The 21,953-nt window shown below is 35.9% G+C and overlaps 1 protein-coding gene across 5 annotated transcripts in view; it reads right to left on the bottom strand.

Moving 5' to 3' along the window:
* Positions 1-21,953, bottom strand: part of ERC1 (ELKS/RAB6-interacting/CAST family member 1) — a 511,095-nt gene that overhangs the window by 347,944 nt on the left and 141,198 nt on the right. For all 5 annotated transcript variants that reach the window (XM_049627032.1, XM_049627029.1, XM_049627031.1 and 2 more), the window contains one exon: positions 17,622-17,789. In XM_049627032.1, coding sequence (XP_049482989.1) covers positions 17,622-17,789 — 168 coding nt within the window. The remainder of the gene's footprint in view (positions 1-17,621; positions 17,790-21,953) is intronic.

Raw genomic sequence — 21,953 nt, forward strand, 5'->3', positions numbered from 1 at the left:
CAAGCCCCATGTCGGGCTCTGTGCTGACAGCTCAGAGCCTGGAGCCTGCTTCAGATTCTGTCTCTGCCTCTTTCTCTGCTCCTCCCCCACTCTGTCTGTATCTCTCACAAAAATAAACATTAAAAAAAATTTTTTTTAATCTAGAGTAATCAAGACAGAGTGGTATCACACATGGATAGACATACACCAATGGAATAGAATTAAGAGCTCAGAAATAGAATTAATGTTCAGAAATGAACACACATGTCTACAACCAACTGATTTTTAGCAAGGGTCCTAAGACCATTCAATGGAGAAAGAACAGTCTTTTTTTTTTTTTAATGTTTATTTTTCAGAGAGAAAGAGAGAGAATGAATGAATAGATGAGCGGGGGAGGGGCAGAGAGAGCAAAGACAAAATCAGAAGCAGGCTCCAGGCTCTGAGCAGTTAGCACAGAGCCCGATGTAGGGCTCAAACCCAAGAACAGCAAGATCATGACTTGTGGCCAGAGTCAGACACTTAACCAACTGAGCCACCTGGTGCCCCAAGAACAGTCTTTTCAACAAATGGTGCTGGGACAACTGGATATATCCACATACAAAATAATGAAGTTGGACCCCTACCATACACCAAGAACTAACTTGGAATGGTCAAAGATCTAGATATAAAATCTAAAACTATATAAACTCATAGGGGCACCTGGGTGGCTCAGTTGGTTGAGCATCCGACTTCAGCTGAGATCATGGTTGCAATAGTTCGTGGATCCAAGCTCCATGCTGGGCTCGCTACTGTCAGCCTGTAGGTGCAGAGCCTGCTTCAGATCCTTTATCCCCTTGCTCTCTGCCCCTCTCCCACTTAAGCTCTCTCTCAAAAAATAAAATATTAAAAATAAATAAATAAAACTATACAACTCATTGAAGAAAATGTAGGAGGAAATCTTTGTGACCTTCAATTAGGCAAAGGTTTATTAGATAGGACACCAAAAGCACAAGCAACCAAGAAGAAATCAGATAGATTGACTTTCATCAAAATTTAAAACTCTTGTGCACCAAGGGACTCTACCAAAAAAGTGAAAAGATAACCACAGTAGGGGAGATATATTTGCAAATCCCATAACTGATAGGGGTGGAGTCTCCAATATATAAAGACTTTCCAGAACACAACAATGAAAAGATAAATAGCTCAATTTAAAAATAAATAATATGAATAGGCATTTCTCTAAAAGATACACAAATGGTCAAGTACATGAAAAGATGTTCAACATCATGAGTCATTATGGAAATGCAAATGAAAACCACAAAAAGATACCACTACATATCTATTAGAATGGCTATTTATAGAAGAAAAATAACAGATGTTGATAGGAATGTAAAATCATATAGCTGCTTTAGAAACAGTTTAGCAGTTCCTCAAAAAGTTAAACTTGAAGTTAACATCATTTCCATTCCTAGATATATACACAAGAGAAATGAAAACACAAGTTCATACAAAAACTTGTACATCAATGTTCGTAGAATCATTATTCGTAATAGGCAAAAGGTGCAAACAACCCAAATGTTCACAAACTGAAGAATGGATAAACAAAATGTGGTATATTCATTCCAATTCAGCCATTAAAAAGGAATGAAGACTGATGCCTGAATAAAGTACAACAATATGAATGAACCTAAAACCCATTACCTTTAAAAAGCCAGACACAAAAAGCTGCATGCTGTATTATTACGTTTATATGAAATATTCAGAACAGCCAAGTCCATAGAGAAAAAGGGTAGGTTAGACATTGCCAGAGGATAGGGGTTATGACTGCTAACAGGAATGGGTTTCTTTTTGAAAATGTTCTGGAATTGAATAGTGGTGATGGTTACACAACCTTGTAAGTATACACAAACAACTGAATTCTACAGTTTAAAATGGTAAATTCTATGTTATGTGAATTATAGCTCTATTTTTAAAAACCCATTTAATTAACCCATAGTGCTGGCTTAAAAGTCAGAATTCCACAACACCCATCAATGAAGCATGAAGCTTCTCTAAGCCTGAGATGTATTCTGTTTTACTCCCAAATAACACAAAACAATTTAGCCAAGTTTCTCTATTCTTAACAGACTTTAAAATCCTTTTGCATTCAATGTATCATCTACACACATATTCAGTCCAATTATCTTCTAGATGGCACTATCTTCCACATTAGAGCACTAATACGCAAACGTTTCATCTAGACAGTTGTACTTCTCACCTGAGGTGAATCTTTAAAATAAATGTGTAGCATTAATTTACCTTCTGCTATGAGTCCACCCTTTGTACCTTTTTTTAACACCTTATTCCTTTGTACTCTTTTTTCGTATTTTTATACCCTGTGATAATTCCTGAACTTGGTAAAAAAATTTCAACTGCTTAGAATTTTTTTCTGATTTGAAGGGACTTGTTAGGAACAATGGATGATAGTAGAAACTCTATGAATAACAGATTAAAACACTGAGTAGAACACAGAAACAGAAAAGTTCCTCTTCCATTATGATTAATAAAGCTGCAACATCAAAAGACAACAAAAAAGAGAGGAGTTTTATCACCATCTCTCTCTCTCTCTCTCTCTCTCTCTCTCTCTCTCTCTCTCACACACACACACACACACACACACACACACACTCTGTCTCTCTCTCTCTCTCTCTCTCTCTCTCTCTCTGTCTCTCTCTCTCACTCTCATATTCTCAATCTCTTATTCAACATTTTTATTGAATTGGAGCAGATATTTTCCAAAGATGGCCACAGCAATACCTCCCACCTTACATGCTCTTCTGCAATGTGGCTTTGCCATGCCTCCATTAAGAACTGAAGTCTATTTCTTGACCCCCTGAATCAAGATCAATCCTGTGGCTACTATGACAAACAGAATACAGCAAAAGGAATCCTCTGACACTTCCAAACCAATTCATAGCATATAACCCTTAACTCATCAGGCAGCTTCTGCTTCTAACACCTGTGACTGTGGAAATCAGGTGGCACATAAGAAGTGTGACTACTCCTATCATGCTGTGGTATACCCAGGGCATATGCAGAAGCCCTGAGGCAAAAGACATCATGTAACCATGCAGCCAGAGGCCAAGAAGTACCTACGCAGAATGTATGCAAGTGAAAAAGCCAGCTTGGCAGTGGATCATCCAACTGCAGACACCCCTAGCTGTCACCAAACAAATCAGGGACAAACTACTTGAGAGCCCTTCCTAAATTCATGATTCACAAATAAGTAAACAATCTGAAATGGTTCTTTAAGTCACTAAGCCTTAGAAATAGTTCATTTATATAGCAATAGGTTTTTCTCCATCTATTGTAAAGCAATGCTATTGCTATTGCTGTTTTAATTGCTTATATCTGAAATTTATTGTTTCTAGATTATCAGAATTATCAGAATGTAGGGTGATGGGTGCTGTGTTTGTTTTATTGTTTTTATTTTTTCAGATAAAAATGTTCTGGAAGGAGAAGGGATGGTAAGCAGGAATATATCATAACTAAAACAATTTATAACACGGTAAACTTTCCATAGGGAATAACGCATCAATCATTACACAATGTCACTTGTATAAGATCAACATCACTTAAAAATAGTTATCTGTTGACACACTGGAAGTTAAATTAGACTTTCCAAGTTTAGCTGTTGACCTCCTTAAGGTTTACTTGAAAAAGAGGTGGCAGGGTGGGGAAAGGGAAGCTTATATGAAGACTGACTTTGTCTTCTCTTAATTTTAGCTTCATTAACAGCTGGGTTGTGACTTAAAAATAACATTTAGAAAACACTGCAATTAATCCTTATTAAAAATAAGAATTTTTTAAGGATATTAACTTTCTCGGGGCGCCTGGGTGGCTCAGTCAGTTGGGTGTCCAACTCCAGCTCAGGTCATGATCTCATCGTCTGTGAGTTCAAGCCCCGCGTCGGGCTCTGTGATGACAGCTCAGAGCCTGGAGCCTTCTTCAGATTCTGTATCTCCTTCTCTTTCTGCCCCTCCCCCCACTCACACTCTGTCTCTCTCTCTCTCTCTCTCTCTCTCTCTCTCTCTCAAAAATAAAATAAAAACATACATAAATAAAATATTAACTTTCTCGGAGTAAAATTACTAAATGTTGTTTTTAGTATAAACCATATTCTCCTTTCCATTTTAAGGAAAAAGTGAAGACATGAACACTACCTTAGTCAATACTATGAAGAAAACAAATAAAATATATTTAAAAACTTATTCTTTCTGACTTGCTACCCAAAACTTTCTCTGTTACCCAGTAACAGAGAAAATTTTAAGAACCAATCTATGACCAAACAAACCACCTGCAACCTTCTAATTCTATATATTAATTAACTTTCTGCTACTCTTAAATCTAAACTCTAAACACCAAAACCAACAAAACTGGAGAAACAAGTAAGGCAAAACACAGAAGTTACAGAAGCACAGATGGGAATGATGGTAACATCTGCATCAGCAAATTAAACTCCAAGCAACATTATCATTTATAATCAATCAAGCAAGAAGCTGTACAATTTTAACACAGATTTCTGAATGCAGCTCAGATTCAAATGCTCAATTACATTTTCCAGGTCAGTAATTTATTATAAAGGTAAGAAATTTACTGTAACACAAAACTACTTTAAACCATAGGGGAGAACCCTGAGAAGGAGGAGCCCAATGCTAATCCCATTGTACAGCATGCCTAGCCATCTGCTATTGTCCCATTTTATTCTCTGAGCACAGGGCTATTCCAGTGCACACAAATACATAAACTACCTAGAGAGTTAGAAGATTGTGGGTGGGCAGTGGTGGCTGAGACAGAGTCAAAAATAGTGCAGAGTATGTGACTCACAATCCAGCCACTATCACAGCTGCTACTATTCTCAGAAAACAATGATGTTTTAAATGAATATCTAATATGCCAAAAGTAATGCCAAAGTAATATGCTTCCTGGCATTCCTTCTTAAATATTAAAATATTTAAATATTACTTAAACATACCATTATAAATATTTGTGAAAAAAAATGATTACAAAATGCAGATGTCAGAAATAAGAAAAAAGATGAAAGCAATTAACTTATCCCTCTTCCTTATGGACTAAGTCTCTGTATAAAGAAGCAAAGTAGGTTAAGTGTGCAGAATTAAGACTTTGCTCCAGGAATAGCTGACATTCTACCTGAAAGGTTGTATCTCACTACCTACTGCAGATAAATTTCTAGTTTTTAACAGTAAATATTCAAGGCCAGAGAAAAGAAAAGTGGAACTCTATTAGTTTCCTAAATAAACTAAAAGGAAAATAAAGATGAGTATATTCACTGAAAACTTTCTCCTTATGTAAGAACTGGAAATAATTGTCCCAGTGACCAGGTAATAGGAGAGTTCATAATAAGAAAGAAAAGTCATTTGTAGACAGTGCTCTACCAGAACCTTGTAAGAATTCCTATTACAAAATGTTTGAAGAGCAAAGGCAGAATTCCAAGGCATGACAATGTGGAAAAGAACACTATTTCATGTTTTCATTCACACTGCTCTCTTAGCTTGGGATGTCTCACTCCTTTCCCATCTGCTTAGCAAACATTCATTCAATTTCACACAAGCTCAAATCTAAAATTCCTTGCTTTGTGCCCCACTATATACTATCTGTATCACCACTTCTTTGACTCCCAGAAATCTAAGACTTTAGATTTCTAAAGCCTTTCTAAAGTCTTTCTGGAGAGCAGAAACCACATCTTATTTGTCTTTGTACTTAGCACAGTGCCTACTATATAGTAGAAGGTACTATGCTGAATGGATGAATGAAGACAGTTTAGGAATACTGGGAAGCCACAAACACAATTTGACTATGCAACTGTAAGTGGATGTGGTAGTGAAGAAATGGAGAAACAGCAAACAATATTCCATTGTGTGTGTGTGTGTGTATATATATACGTATATATATATATATATATATATATATATATATATATACGTATATATGTATATGTATATGTATATGTATATACATTGCTTAGAAATCTAGAAAAATGTATGGGTAGTGGTCCTGAAAAAGCCAAAAACAGTTGAGTGTATCACTGGCTAATAACCCAGGCATCACTATAAGAAAGAATTATACAGAGTGATCTCTCCAATTAACTTAGATTTTTTTTTAAGCTTATTTATTTTACAAGAGAGAGAGAGAGAGCACAAGCAGGGGAGGGGCAGAGAGTGAGGGAGAGAGAGAATGCCAAGCAGGCTCTGCACTGTCAACACGTAGCCTGATGTGGGGCTCAAACTCAAGAACCATGAGATCATGACCTGAGCTGAAATCAAGAGTCAGATGCTTAACCGACTGAGGCACCCAGGTGCCCCAACTGACTCAGATTTTTTAAGACAGATATGTAAGAGTCTGAATGAGGAAGAGAAAGAAGAATCTTTAAAATGGCTAGACCTACAAATTTACAAGAATAAAAATTTTTAGATGACAAAAAGAGCTTTGAGAATTGTTTTGAGAAATAAATCTGACAGATGTACAATATACCACAAAAGTCTTTTCTGGCCCTATTCAATATATTATCACTTATATGAAAGTATAAAGAATATGCTCACAGATGGGTAGAAGGCATAAAATTGAAGGAGACAAACTAAATAAATCAAGATTCAAAAAGATCCTCAAAGATTAATTGGCTGAATTTAGCAAAGTAAAATTAAGTAAGAATAAACAATATTAACACCTTCTATCCACAATGTGTAACACTTTATAGGTTCCAAGGTACTTTCATACACATTACATCATCTAACAAAAACCTCCTGAAGTAACTATTATACCCTGTCTATAAATGAAAAAACTGAAGGTTAGTGAGTTTCAGAGAGTTGCCAATATCACGTATCAGCTAGGACCAAGAACAGAATATTCATAATGTTCTAATTATCTCTCTTGCAATTAGATCCAAAATTCCAACTGGTCAAGTAAAGTATGGAAGAAAAATAAGTTCAGACAAATAACTCCCATCAGAAAAATTAAGGGCAAATGAGAACATTGAGAGGAACAGAAATATTTCACCTAGGAAAATAAGATGTGAGGGCTGTCCAAGAGCAAGCTCCCAATATCTAAAAAGTCATCCTACAGAAGGAGAATTATACTTATTCAATATGGCCCCAAGTTAATCTCAATCAGCAAACACTGTAAGTAGCCAAATTCTGGTTCAAGAATAAAGGCTCAAACTGTCCGAGTCATTAATTCATCATAATTGGATACATTTGACCATAAGATGAATGAATTCACTTGCCAGAGAATTCATACAAAAAATTTTAATCAGACAGCTGAACTTCATCAAATAAGCCTCTACATCTGTATCAAACATTGTTTCAAAATGTACAAACAAACTTCTAGAGAAAGATGGCTCTAATTTTAGAATTATAAAATTAGGAACAAATTTAAAGTGAAATGTATGAAAAGTTTTTTCTTTTTTTTTTTTTTAAAGATACTTTACTCTCTGGTGCGCCTGGGTGGCTCAGTCGGTTAAGCGCCCGACTTCGGCTCAGGTCACGATCTCGCGGTCCGTGAGTTCAAGCCCCGCGTCGGGCTCTGGGCTGATGTCTCAGAGCCTGGAGCCTGCTTCTGATTCTGTGTCTCCCTCTCTCTCTGCCCCTCCCCCGTTCATGCTCTGTCTCTCTCTGTCCCAAAAATAAATAAACGTTAAAAAAAAAAAAATTTAAAGATACTTTACTCTCTTTTTTTTTTGTTTCATGTTTATTCCTTTACCTTGAGAGAGAGACTGCAAGCTAGGGAGGGGCAGAGAGAGGGGGAGAGAGAGATCCAAGCAGGCTCCACACTGTCAGCACAGAGCCTGATGAGGGGCTCAATCTCACAAACCCATGAGATCATGACCTGAACCAAAACCAAGAGTCAGTTTTTCTTTTCCAAAGAAAATACAGATATATACAAAGAGAGATGGGGTTTTTCTTCTTAAGCCTTTTTTAAGTTAATATTCAAACAAAGGGAAACTAATAAACACCAATGTACCAACCATGCAAGTTTAACAACACTTAATCTGCTTAGTTATTTTCATTTATGTCAAATAATATTTATTATATACATATATGTTATGAAGTATGTGAATAATAAGTTAAATACATACAAACTCATTCCCTATATTAAGATATTTACATATCCCTCCTTATGCCATTTCCCTTGCCTTCCCTACATCTAGAAGAAATGACTCTGCTGAATTTTTATCCTAAACATTCCTTTGCCCTAAAATAAGAGGCTCCATTGTGTGACTATACCAAATTTACTTATTCATTCTTCTCTTAATGAACATTTGTAGACTGTTTCCCAGTTTTGTTTTGTTATAGCCAAATAAGGCTACTATGAGCATTCCTACACGTATACTGGAGTTCATCTAAGGTATCTGTATCGGGGAGGGTATGCTTATGTTTAACTTCATAACTCCTTCCCAAAATATTTGTACCAATTTAAAAATCCAACAGTGCTCTTCAAGAAAACCAGGTGCCATATTTATTGACACTTGATACTGTCACAGACTTCTTAATTTTCACCAACATAGCATAAAAGTACAGGTATAAAATTGTATGTTAATCTGGTCTTATTTTACATTCTCTTGGTTACAGTCAGGGTAAATACTTCTCATATTACCTATGTTTTACTAATATATACATAGGTTATAAAAGTACAAAAGTATGCATCCTGATCCAATATATGAGGGCATTCATAAGTACCAAAATTAAGTGTTCAACTCTGGGACAGAATGGAGGACAATACTATCAAGTAAAGATATGCCAAGGAACATAAACTGTATTTGAATTTTCACTTCTTTTTTTTAAGTTTTTAATTTATTGTAGGGGAGGTGGTAACTAGCAGAGAGAGAGAGAATGTCAAGTAGGCTCTGTGCTGTTAGCACTGAGCCCAACACAGGGCTCGATCTCACCAACCATGAGATTGTGACATGAGATGAAATCAAGAGTAGAGTCAGATGCTTAACCAACTGAGTCACCCAGGCACCCCTGAAGTTTTACTTAAGCTGAGTAACTACCATTACTCATTATTCTCTATATTCTTTGCATCTCTGTAACAATTAGTTATAAAATGTAAAGAAGATAATATAAATAACATAATCAATAAGCAAGAACATAGAAAACATCATACCTATGACCTTTCTTGAAAACCTATTCAATGGAATTCTAGGGCAATCAAGAATTAAATAAAAATTTAAACCTTGGAGTACAAAGCAGGAAAATGGCAGGGAAGACCCTAGGCTCACCTCCTCCCATGAACACAACTAGATAACTATCAAATCATCCTAAATTCCCCCAAAATCAACCTGAGGATTGACAGAACAAATTCCACAACTAAAGGCAGAGAAGAAGCCACATCCACTGTGCAGCTCCTGGACAGAAGGCAAGCAAACGACCTGGGGGCAAACAGCATGGAAACAGCGATGTGAAGAACACCTGAGGTACACAGTGCAGAAATTATTCACTCTTCTTGGAGCGCTACCCTCAGAGGCAGCATTCATGGAGACACCTCTCTGGGAACAAGGGAGCTTACGAAGCCATTTCCCTCCCCTACCCCCTCATCTTAAACACAGAACCACCTGCAAGAGGCAGCACAGTGCCCAAAGGCTGACTAACTTGCTTACACTAAGCCCCATGCCCCTGGGCTCTAGTGGAACTGCCCTTCTCAGTCACCCTTGCCCCAGCCCGAGCATAGCAGGCCCCTCCCCCAGAAGACCAGCACAAAGCCCTGCCCATACCACATCTCTGGACCAGAGAGTTTGGCAAGGCCTCAGTTACAGTGGAAATGATGACAACTCTCATTTCACAAGCCAACCAGACCACACCTAGCTAAAACTCACCACATCCAGGCCAGAGACAAAACACTGCCCACAGGAGGCAAGGAGAGCCTCTGCAGATAACTGACCTGAAGGACAGAACAACCAGAACACAACAGCAGACTGCACAGAGCACACACCAGAGGCAGTCCCTGAGATGCCAGACCCTGGACACTACCTTAACTCTTCTTCGTAAATCCATTACTTTCAGGAGCAGGAGACATTAACTGGCTTTTCTAACACGGAGAAGAAGACAGAGACTTAGACGAAATGCAAACACAGAGGAATTTATCCCAATGAAAGAACAAGATAAAACCACAGCCAGAGATCCAAGCAAAATAGATATAAGGAACATGACTGATGAAGAATTTAAAGCAACAATCCTGAGGCACCTGGGTGGTTCAGTCAGTTGAGCATCTGACTCTTGATTTGATTTCAGGCTCCGTGCTGAGCATAAAGCTTGCTTAGATTCTCTCTCTTTCCCTCTGCCCCTCTCCCCCATTCACACACTCTCTCTCTTTCTAAAATAAAAAAAAAAAATACACATATCCTTAAAAAAACAAAACAACATCATAAGGATACTCATTTGAGTTTGAGGTTTGAGAAAAGAAGACATCAGTGACACCTTTACCACAGAGATAAAAGAGCTAAAAAGAATCCATAAGAGAGAAGAGTGCAATAAATGAGACTAGAAACACACCTGATGCATTGAACAGCAGGCAGGAAGAAGAAGAGGAATGAATTAGAAGAGAAAGTAATGGAAAGCAATGAAGATGAACAAAAGAGAGAAAAAAGAATTATGCAAGACAACAACAGACTTAAGGAACACAGTGACTCCGTCAAATGTAGTAACATTTGTATTATAGGAGTCCCAGAAGAAGAGAGAGAAAAGGGGGCAGAAAAATTACTTGAAGAAGTAACAGCTGAAAACTTCCCTTATCTGGGGAAGGAAATAAATATCCAAATCCAGGAGGCACAGAGAAATCAACAAAAGCAGGCCAACACCAAGACATACTGTAATTAAATTTATAAAATACAGTGATAAAGAAAAAACTTTAAAAGCAGCAAAATGAAAGAACTCATTAACTTGCAACAGAAAACCCATAAGGCTAGCTGGAGATTTTTCAACAGAAACTTGGCAAGCCAGAAGGTAGTACCATGATATATTCAAAGTGTGAATGGGAAAAATCTGCAGCTGAGAACAATATATCCAGCAAGACTATCATTCAGAATAGCATGACAAATAAAGAGTTTCCCAGCCAAACAAAAATCAGAAGAGTTCATGAGCACTATAAGCCAGCCCTGCAGGAAATATTAAAGGGGACTCTTTGAGTAGTAAAAAGAAACCAAAAGTGACAGTATGAAGGCAGGAAAAACAAAAGCAGTAAAAATGAATATTTCTGTAAAAAACAGTCAAGGAACTCACATACAAAGGATATAAAATATAATAACATATACCTATAAATGGGGAGGAGAGGAGAAAAGAATCGGTTCAAACTTGAATGACCATCACCCGAATATAGACTGATATTTGCAGAACACGTTGGTAACATATATATATATACAGACCTAATGGTAACCATACATCAAAAACCACTAATAAACATGCAAAGAATAAAGAGAAAGAAATCCAAATATATCACTAAAGAAAATCAGAAAAACATGAAAAAAAGAAAAAAATGAAAGGATCAGAAAAAATCTCCAGAAACACCCACAAAACAAGTAATAAATTGGCAATAAATACATATCTATCAATAATTTGTTTGAATGTAAATGGACTACATGCTCCAATCAAAAGACATGGGTATCAGAATAGATTAAAAATACAATATCCTTTTATGTGCTGCCTACAAGAGACTCACCTCAGACCTAAAGACACCTCCAGATTGAAAGTGAGGGGAGAAACATTTATCATGCAAATGATGTCAAGTAGCAGGAATAGCAACACTTATATCGGAGAAACTAGACTTCAAAACAAAGACTGTATGTAACAAAAGACGGAATGGCACTATACAGTAATGAAGGAGACAATCCAACAAGATATAACAATTATAAATATATATGCATCCAACATTATTATAATGGCTTATAACACACTGGACCAGATGGATGTAACAGATATGTTCAGAACATTCTATCCTAAAACAGAATACACATTCTTTTCAAGTGCACATGCAACATTCTTCAGAACAGATCACATACTAGGTTACAAAAGGGGCCTCAATAAACACAAAAATTGAAGTCATACAAGAACCTTTTCTAACCACAACAGTATGAAACTAGAAGTCAACCACAAGAAAAAAGTCTGGGAAGACCAGAAATACATGGAGGTTAAACAATATGCTACTAAACAATGAATGGGTCAACTGAGAAATTAAAGAAGAAATAAAAAGTACCTGGAAACAAATGAAAATAAAGACACAATGGCCCAAAACCTTTGGGATGCAGCAAAAGTAGTTTTAAGAGGGCAGTTTACTGCAATACAGGTTTATTTTAAGAAGAAAAATCTCAGATAAACAGCCTAACCTTACGCCAAAAGGAGCTAGAAAAAAGAATAACAAATGAAGCCTAGGGTCAGCAGAAGGAAGGAAATAATAAAAATTAGAGCAGAAATAAAATGATACGGAAACTAAAGAAAAAAAATAGAACAGATCAAGGAAACCAGGAGCTAGTTCTTTGAAAAAATTAATAAAATTGATAAACCTCTGGCCAAACTTGTCAAAAAGAAAAGAGAAAGGACCCAAATAAAATCGCAAAAAAGAGAGGAGAAATAACAACTAACATCACAGAAATACAATTATAAGTGAATATTATGAAAAAATATATGCTAATAATTGGACAACCTAGAAGAAATGGATAAATCCCTAGACTACAAATTACAAGAGCTGAAACAGGAAGCAATAGGAAACTTGAATAGACCGATTACCAGCAAAGAAACTAATAATCAAAAATCTCCCAACAAACAAAAGTCCAGGACCAGATGGCTTCACAGGTGAACTCCAGCAAAAATTTAAAGAAGAGTTACTATGCATTCTTCTCAAACTATTCCAAAAATAAAAACTCCCAAATTCATTCAATGAGGCCAGCATTACCCTGATACCAAAACCAGATAAAGACATCACAATGAAAAGGAAATACAGGCCAAGATCCCTGATGAACGTGGATGCAAAAATTCATGATAAAAACCCTCAACAAAGTAGGTTTAGAGGGAGCATACCTCAACATCATAAAGGCTATATATGAAAAACCCACAGCTAATAACATCCTCAGTGGGGAAAACTGACAGCTTTTCCTTTATGGTCAGGAACAAGAAAGGGATGTCCATTTCTACCACTTATATTCAACTTAGTACTGGAAGTCCTAGCCATAGCAATCAGACAACAAAAAGAAATAAAAGGCATCCAAATAGGCAAGGAAGAAGTCAAACTTTCACTATTTGCAGATGTCATGATATTATGTATAGAAAACTTAAAAGACTCCATGAAAAAGACTGCTAGAACTGACAAATGAATTCATAAAGTCTCAGGATACAAAATCAATCTACAGAAATCTGCTACATTTCTATATACCAACAATGAATCATCAGAAAGAGAAATTAAAGAATCAATCCCATTTACAACTGCACCAAAAACAATTAAGATACCTAGAAATAAACATAACCAAAGAGACAAAAGATCTATACTCTGAAAAACATAAAACATGGATGAAAAATTGAAAACACAAAGAAATGGAAAGACATTCCATGCTCACCATTCAGAAGAACAAATATTGCTTTATTTTTATTTTTTTTTTTTTTTAAGAGAGAGAATTTGAGCAGAGGAGGGGCAGAAAGAAAGGGAGACATAGAATCCAAAGCAGCTCCAGGCTCTGAGCTGTCAGCACAGAGCCCAACATGGGGCTCGAACTTCAGGGAACTCTGAAGTCAGAAGCTTAACCAGCTGAGCCATCCAGATGCCCCAGAACAAATATTGTTAAAATGTCTATGTTACCCAAAGCAATCTAAACATTTAATGCAATCCCTATCTAAATACCAACAGCACTGTTCACAGAGCTAGAAAAACAATCTTAAAATTTATATGAAACCACAAAAGACCCTGAATACCCAAAGCAGCCTTGAAAAAGAAAAGCAAAGCTGGAGGCATCACAATTCCAGACTTCAAGTTATATTACAAAGCTGCCGTAATAAAAACAGTATGGTACTGGCACAAAAACAGACATACAGATCAATGGAACAGAATAGAAACCCCAGAAATGAACCCACAATTACATGGTCAATTAATCTTCCACAAAGCAGGATAGAATACCCAAAGGGAAAAAAGAATGTCTCTTCAACAAATGGTGTTGGGAAAATTGAACAGCAACATGAAAAAGAATGAAATTGGACCACTTATACCATGCACAAAAAGAAATTCAAAATGGACTAAAGACCTGAATTTGAGACCTGAAACCATAAAAATCCTAGAAGACAACACAGGCAGTAACTTCTTTGACATTAGCCATAGCAACTTCTTTCTAGATACGTTTCCTGAGGCAAAGGGAACAAAAGCAAAACTAAACTATTGGGACTACATCAAAATAAAAAACTTCTGCACAGCAAAGGAAACAATCAACAAAACTAAAAGGCAACCTATGGAATGGGAGAGATATTTGCAAATGAAATATCTGATAAAGGGTTAGTATCCGAAATATACAAAGAACTTATAAAAGCTCAACACCAAAAAAATGAATAACCCAATTATAAAATGGGCAGAAGACATAAACAGACATTTTCCCAAAGAAGCCATAGAGATGTCCAACAGACATATGAAAAGATGTTCAACATCACTTATCATCAGGGAAATGCAAATCAAAACCACAATGAGATATCACCTCATATCAAAATGTCAAAATGGCTAAAACCAACAACAGAAGACACAATAGGTGTTAGTGAGGAGGTGGTGAAAGGAGAACCCTGTTGCACTCTTGGTGAGAATACACTGATGCAACCAGTCTGGAAAATAGTATGGAGGTTCCTCAAAAAGTTAAAAATAGAACTACCCTAAGATCCAGCAATCATACTACTTGGTATTTACCCAAAGAATACAAAAGCACTAATTCAAAGGGATATATGCACCCCTATGTTTATAGCAACCTTATTACAAAAGCCAAGACATGGAAGCAGCCCAAATGTCCATCAACTGATGAATGGATAAAGAAGATGTGGCATATATATACAATGGCATATTACTGAGCCACAGAAAAGAATGAAACTTGCCATTTGCAATGATATGGATGGAGCTAGAGAGTATGCTAAGTAAAATAAATCAGTCAGAAAAAGACAAATATGGTATGATTTCACTCATCTGTGGAATTTAAGAAACAAAATAAATGAGCAATGTAAAAAAAGAGAGGGGGGTGGGGAGAGAGAGGGCAAACCAAGAAACAGACTCTTAACTATAGAGAACTGACAGTTACCAGAGGGGAGGTCAGTGGAGGGATGGGTAAAATAGGTGATGGGGATTAAAGAGGGCACTTGTAACAAGCACCAGATAATGTATGGAAGTGTTAAATCACTACACTGTATACTTAAAACAAATATTACACTGTATGTTAACTAGCTAGAATTTAAATAAAAAATTTAAAAAACAATTTAGAAAAAGAAAAAAAATTTTACCTTGGCAATAGTTAGCTGTGACACTGTAAAACTAGTAACAAACATTAAATTCACTTAAACACAGAAGTAAAAGCTAAACAATATGAATTATAATTATAGTAAAAATGTCTTTCCCCCTTGAAAAGCAACACATTGTAAATCCATAAAGTATTATGGATTCAATAAGACAACAAAGCTTACCAACAAAAATCAAGATGGGAGAGATCATAAGTAAACTATTTTTCATAAAAAGTAGTCAACAGATGCAGATTTTTAAATTTGTTAAATCAAAAATACTAATTTGAAAATATATATACACCCCTATGTTTGCTGTAGCATTATTGATAATAGCCTAATTATGGAAGCAGCCCAAGTGTCCCAACAATAGATGAATAGATGACTGGTGTATATATACATACAATGGAATATTATTCAGCCATTTAAAAAGACGAAATCTTGCCATTTGCAATAACGTGGATGGAGCTAGAGAACATAATGCTAAGTGAAAAAAAAGTCGGAGAAAGACAAATACCATATGATTTCACTCATACGTGGAATTTAAGAAACAGAACGAATAAAAAAAAACAGACTCTTAACTGTAGAAAACAAATCGATAGTTAACTGAGGGGAAGTGTGTAGGGGATGGATGAAATAGGTAAAGAGGATTAAGAGTATACTTATCACAATGAGCACTGACACAGGTATAGAATCGCTGAATCACTATATTGTATACACTGTATGTTACCTATACTGGAATTAAAATTTAAAAAGAAAAACTAAAAAATAACAAAAATTATTTTAAAAGTAAGCATGTCAGGAGAAAGAGTGATGAGGAGATTATATGCATAATAATTTAAACAATTTATCTTGTTGACAAGATATAGTCAACAGATATTTAAAGTGATCAAATATTTATGTTTACATACAGAAAGCAAATGAAAACCAAACTAATATACTATTGGTAAAATACAGGACATGGTCTTCTGTACTACAAAGAAAAGGTGAGGGACGCCTGGGTGGTTCAGCTGGTTAAGGGTCCAACTCTTGATATCCTCTCAGGTCATGGTATCATGGTCGTGAGATCAAGCCCTGCATTGGGCTCCAAGCTGAGCATGCAGCCTGTTTGGGATTCTCTCTCTCCTTCTCTCTCTGCCCCTCCCATGCTCATGGGCACTGAATGAATGAATGAATGAATGAATAAATAAGAACTGAATGTGAGGTTTAGTAAAGAGAGTTTTATTCCTTGGCTATTAGAGGTTAAAAATAAAAAAAGGGGCGCCTGGGTGGCGCAGTCGGTTAAGCGTCCGACTTCAGCCAGGTCACGATCTCGCGGTCCGTGGGTTCGAGCCCCGCGTCGGGCTCTGGGCTGATGGCTCGGAGCCTGGAGCCTGTTTCCGATTCTGTGTCTCCCTCTCTCTCTGCCCCTCCCCCGTTCATGCTCTGTCTCTCTCTGTCCCAAAAATAAATAAAAAACATTGAAAAAAAATTTAAAAAAAAATAAAATAAAAAATAAAAAAAAAATTTTTTACATTTATTTATGAGAGACGGAGAGAGACAGAGCATGAGTAGGGGAGGGGCAGAGAGAAAGGGAGACACAGAATCTGAAGCAGGCTCCAGGCTCTGAGCCCAACGTAGGGCTCAAACCCATGAACCTTGGGATTACGACCTGAGCCAAAGTCAGACGCTTAACTGACTGAGCCACCCAGGTGCCCCAGGTAGAGGTTAAAAATAAACTGGAACAAGATCGAATATTTCTAATCTGTCATCTCAGTGGAGATGAGCAATAAATACTACTGTCTACTATAACTGTTACCTCAAGAGTATCCCTTACTTAAGCTTAAAAAAAGGGAGGGGAATAATTATTGATACTTTTCTTATTTACTCCAGAGTTAGCCTCTTACAATCATGAGGAACCTACAAGTAACCTACAAAGCGACCTATGAGGCACTTTTCAGAAACAGCAGCATCAAAAATACTATGGACACTAAGCGCATTTACTTTAAAAATTGAATATACAGAGCAGTTTTAACAATCTACCTACTGCAACAACACTTTCATTTACTAACCATAAAAATATAAACAGTGGAATAAGAAAGAAACTTTGACAGAATTTAGGTATAACTTAGTGGTAGGAATGGGGATGTATGGTAAGTGTAGGAAACTAAACTCAGAACACCTGCACCTTACCTTCTTCTGAAGAACATTAACCTTTCGCTCCTTCACATCCAGCATGTCCTTGAGGTCATGTATCTCTCCAGCTTGTGTCCCCTTCTCCTCGGCCATATCCTGAATTTGTTTTGTCTTCTTATTCAGCATGGTTTCCTTCTCTTCCAAACGCAATCGGAGAGCATCCACCTAAGAATGTGACATTTTTACAAATGATTAAATGAAAAGAAAGGAATGTAATTCCTTCCAAATAGATGTGTACAATTGCCCAAATGATACTTATATAGTAAGCGTTCATTAGAATCAATAAAATACCACTCTAAATATAATCATTGCTATTTAGAAACTAAACCATAAACCTTATGAGCAGTTTTGTAATAAAAATAAAATTTACATTAGTTAAATATACGATATAGCAGGATAAATATATCTGAATCAAGGGACAAAATGGAGACTTGTTATAAAGAGACTGAGTTTTGCCACTTCTATAAAAGTAGTATAATCTACAACTATGCTTCTCAAACTTTAGGTGCATTACAACCATCTGGAGTGTTTAAACAGATTGCCAGGCCCAGCCACCAGAGCTTCTGATTCAATGGGTTTAGGGCTCATGAATTAGTTGTGGGTTTTTTTTTTTTTTTTTAATGAATTAGTTTTTCCAACAAGTTCCCAAATGATTCCACACTGCTTTAGAAATCTAAAATTAGAAAGAAAACCCTAAGTATCAATCACCAAGCATGACACTTACTGTATCACATAATACAAACTAATGGTAGAATGTGATGCTTTTTAGACAGACAATCCCATAATGCACTGAGACATCTGTACAAAGGAAAAAGCAAAGGTCTATTTTCAGACCCCAAGCCTAGTCAGCTGAAGCCTAGCATCCAGTTACCTTTATCCCCCAAGTTTAACACCTCTCATTAAATATAATTTTCAAATAACTAGAAACCTAATAATAGTGCATATTTTTAAATCCACTCAAAGCAAATTTTATCAAGCATACTCACACATTAAATTTATTTTGGGTTTCTTTGTTTTGCTTTTCCACTAGATTTAAAGTTCAGCAAATAGTAACACATCTATTATAGCAAACGAGGGAGGTACATTTCTTTCATCTTAAGACAGTGTGTTGTTCAACAGAAACATGTTAAGTCCTATGCAAATCACAATGAAACTTAAGCTTTCTAGCAGCTACATTAAAAAATAAGAGATAAAATTAATTTTAATACTGTATCTTGTTTAATCTATCTACAATACTGTCATTTCAAACATGTAATCCATATTAAAAACTATTGATGAGCCATTTTACTTTATATTCTTTGTTTCATACCAAGTCTTAAAAGTCCAATGCATATTGTAATTTTTACATTTACATCATATCTCAATTTGGACTACCATATTTCAAGCCTCAATGGCCACATGTGGGCTGGTGGCTTCCACAGTGAAAGTGCAAATCTAAGACATCAAGTATATTTCTATAAAACATCTTTAACCTAGAACTTGTCCTGTATTATTTCTCCTGGCTAATTAACCAGCCCACAAAGAAAAAACAGGTAGCATGAGTAATGACTCACATTTAAAGTACACCAAAACTCTCAAGGACAATCTAATATTATATCTAAACTATAAGGTATTTGAGACCCAATACTGTGTATGGTAACACTTACTGCTAAGTATTATGGAAAATATCCTATGAGACTAGTCTCATTTGAGACTGCTATAGTTAAGTCATTACATACTTACAAATTATGTTGGTCTGTGCTGGAAAGGAAAAACATGTAAATAAACCAAATTTTACTCTGCTAAACTACACTTCTACCAACCACTTCAACGTCACTAGTCCCACCAAGCCAGAAATTGGGGAAGTAATCTTTTTAGGCTCCATTTATAATTCTTTACCACAAATTCTACCATGTCCCCTCAATAAATACCTGTCACTTCTAATTTTCCTGTATTCTATTTTAATAGGAAATATGGTAACCTTATTATATTCTGGAAAGGTCCACCTAAGAACTTTCAAACTCTTAAATTCTTATTTCTGAAACACAACTGTTTTCTTTCTTCTAGCCTACTAAGTCGTCTCTTTGTGCACAGCATAACCTCTGATCTAAAATCTCTTCTCTATCATTCATCCCTATTCTGGTTTTACTTCTTTTTCTCCCAGCCTGAACAATCATTCAACACAGCCTCATAGCACCTCCTTTTTATTTTAGTCATATTCATTTTACACATCTTTTCTTCTCTATTAAATGGTTTTCTTCATTCTACTCTCAGACTTCTGAACCTTTCTGCATACAGTCATGTATGTGATTGCCAACCATACCTACGGTAAATTAAAAATCCTCACAATTCTATCCTCAAGCATCATATCTTCTTCACTTGCATTATCCCTGTGGAAAACTTCACTCTCCCCTGGCGACCTGGAAAACTGGGACTGAGAAAAAGTAGCTATAAATAAACAATAGCAGGAATTAAGATTAACTCGTCTGTCTCCAGATCCTCCAATCTTAACCACTAATTCTGTAATACACTACCCCACTAACAACTAGACAAAAAAGAGTATATATGATTTCATATATGTAAAATTCTAGAGAATGTATATTAATTACAGTAATAGAATAGAACAGTAATAGATCAACGTTGCCTGGGAAGAGGAAGAGGAGGGAGTAGTAAAGAATATCAGGGAAAAGTAAAAGAAAGGAATTACAAAGAGATACATGAAAATCTGTAGGACATATTCATTATCTTGACTGTGGTACTGGTTTCACAGGTGTGTGTGTGTGTGTGTGTGTGTGTGTGTGTGTGTGTCAAAACTTACCAGACTGTACATTTTAAATATATGCAGTTTATGTCAATAATTTTTTTTTAATTTTTTAATGTTTATTTATTTTTGTGAGAGAGAAAGAGACAAAGCGTGAGCTGGAGAGGGGTAGAAAGAGAGGGAGACACAGAATCCAAAGCAGGCTCCAGGCTCCAGTGGTCAGAGCCCGATGCAGGGCCTGAACCCACGAACTGTGAGATCATGACCTGAGCCGAAGTCAGAGGCTTAACCAACTGAATCACCCAGGTGCCCCAATAAATTTTATTTCTTAAAAAGCAAAAGCAGAAAGTATGGTATTTATTAAAAAAAAAAACAAAAAAAAAAAAAAAAAAAAAAAGAAAGAAAGAAACCAACAGACCTTTGCAAGAGAAACGGGAGCCAAGCTCACAGACCCACACATACAGGAACCCATACATATAAAAAACAGAGGTGATACTGCAAGCAGCGAGAAAAGGACAGAGTATTCAATAAACTGTCTTTAAACAATTGGCTACCCATACTGATGAAGGGGGTCAGATCTCTAACTCATACACAAAATAAATTCTAGGTAAATTAAAGATTTTATATTTGAGAAGCAAATCTTTAAAACTTTTAGAAGGAAAATATAGAAAAATACTTTTAAATTTAAATTTAAAACTTCTGCACATCATGATACTATTTTAGAGTGTTTTATTATTTAATCTGTATTTTATGTGCCTGAAATATTTCATTCTTAACAATAATACTAAAGAAAATACAGGAATATTGACAGTTGCTTTAAAAATGTAGATATTTTATAAGCTGGCAAAATAGGATCCAATACTGAATTTCAATTTTCAAAATTTATGACCATTTACAATCACTCCAAAAAAATTTAAATGCCTAGGTATAAGCCTAACAAAACTTATAAAGGATCTATATGCTGAAAATTACAAATAAGAAATCAAAGAAGATCTAAATGTGTTCTTCTCTTGAATACTTTATGAAATGTAAACGACATGTGTTAAGATAGCCAGCCTATTTAAAATTTTTCTCAGAGATATGGAAAACGAAAAGATTAAAGTGATTTAAAAAAAAATGTGTTTACTGACAAACAGTAGAACTACAATAAATAAAACCCAGTGAATCCAAGAAATATAACAACTAAAAATACACAGTTTTGGTGCCTGAATTCAGCACTAAAGACCTCAGAGCAAGAATTAAAATTCAATGCAAAAAAGATGAATTACATGATTTCCCCAACAGTCCTTTCTAAAGTGCAAGATGACAAAAGTCTTTACATTTCCTTGGTTTTCCATCACCAACCTATTAAAATCAGAAACACTCTACCATGCAAAGAAACAAAAAAGTCCACAAGACAATGTCAGAACTGAATATTGATTCAATTTGAAGAAATGGACCACCACCACAGAGCAAAGACCTTTGTGGAATATGAAATTCACAACCAGGCTGCTTAAGATGCCAAAAGAGCCCATTGACCCTTATCCACTTGGCATTCAGGCATAGCTCAAGCTGGCCTGTGTGGCTACTAATCCTATTTGACAGTATCA

This window comes from Panthera uncia, chromosome B4, assembly GCF_023721935.1.
Source record: "Panthera uncia isolate 11264 chromosome B4, Puncia_PCG_1.0, whole genome shotgun sequence".
Taxonomy (NCBI): Eukaryota; Metazoa; Chordata; class Mammalia; order Carnivora; family Felidae; genus Panthera; species Panthera uncia.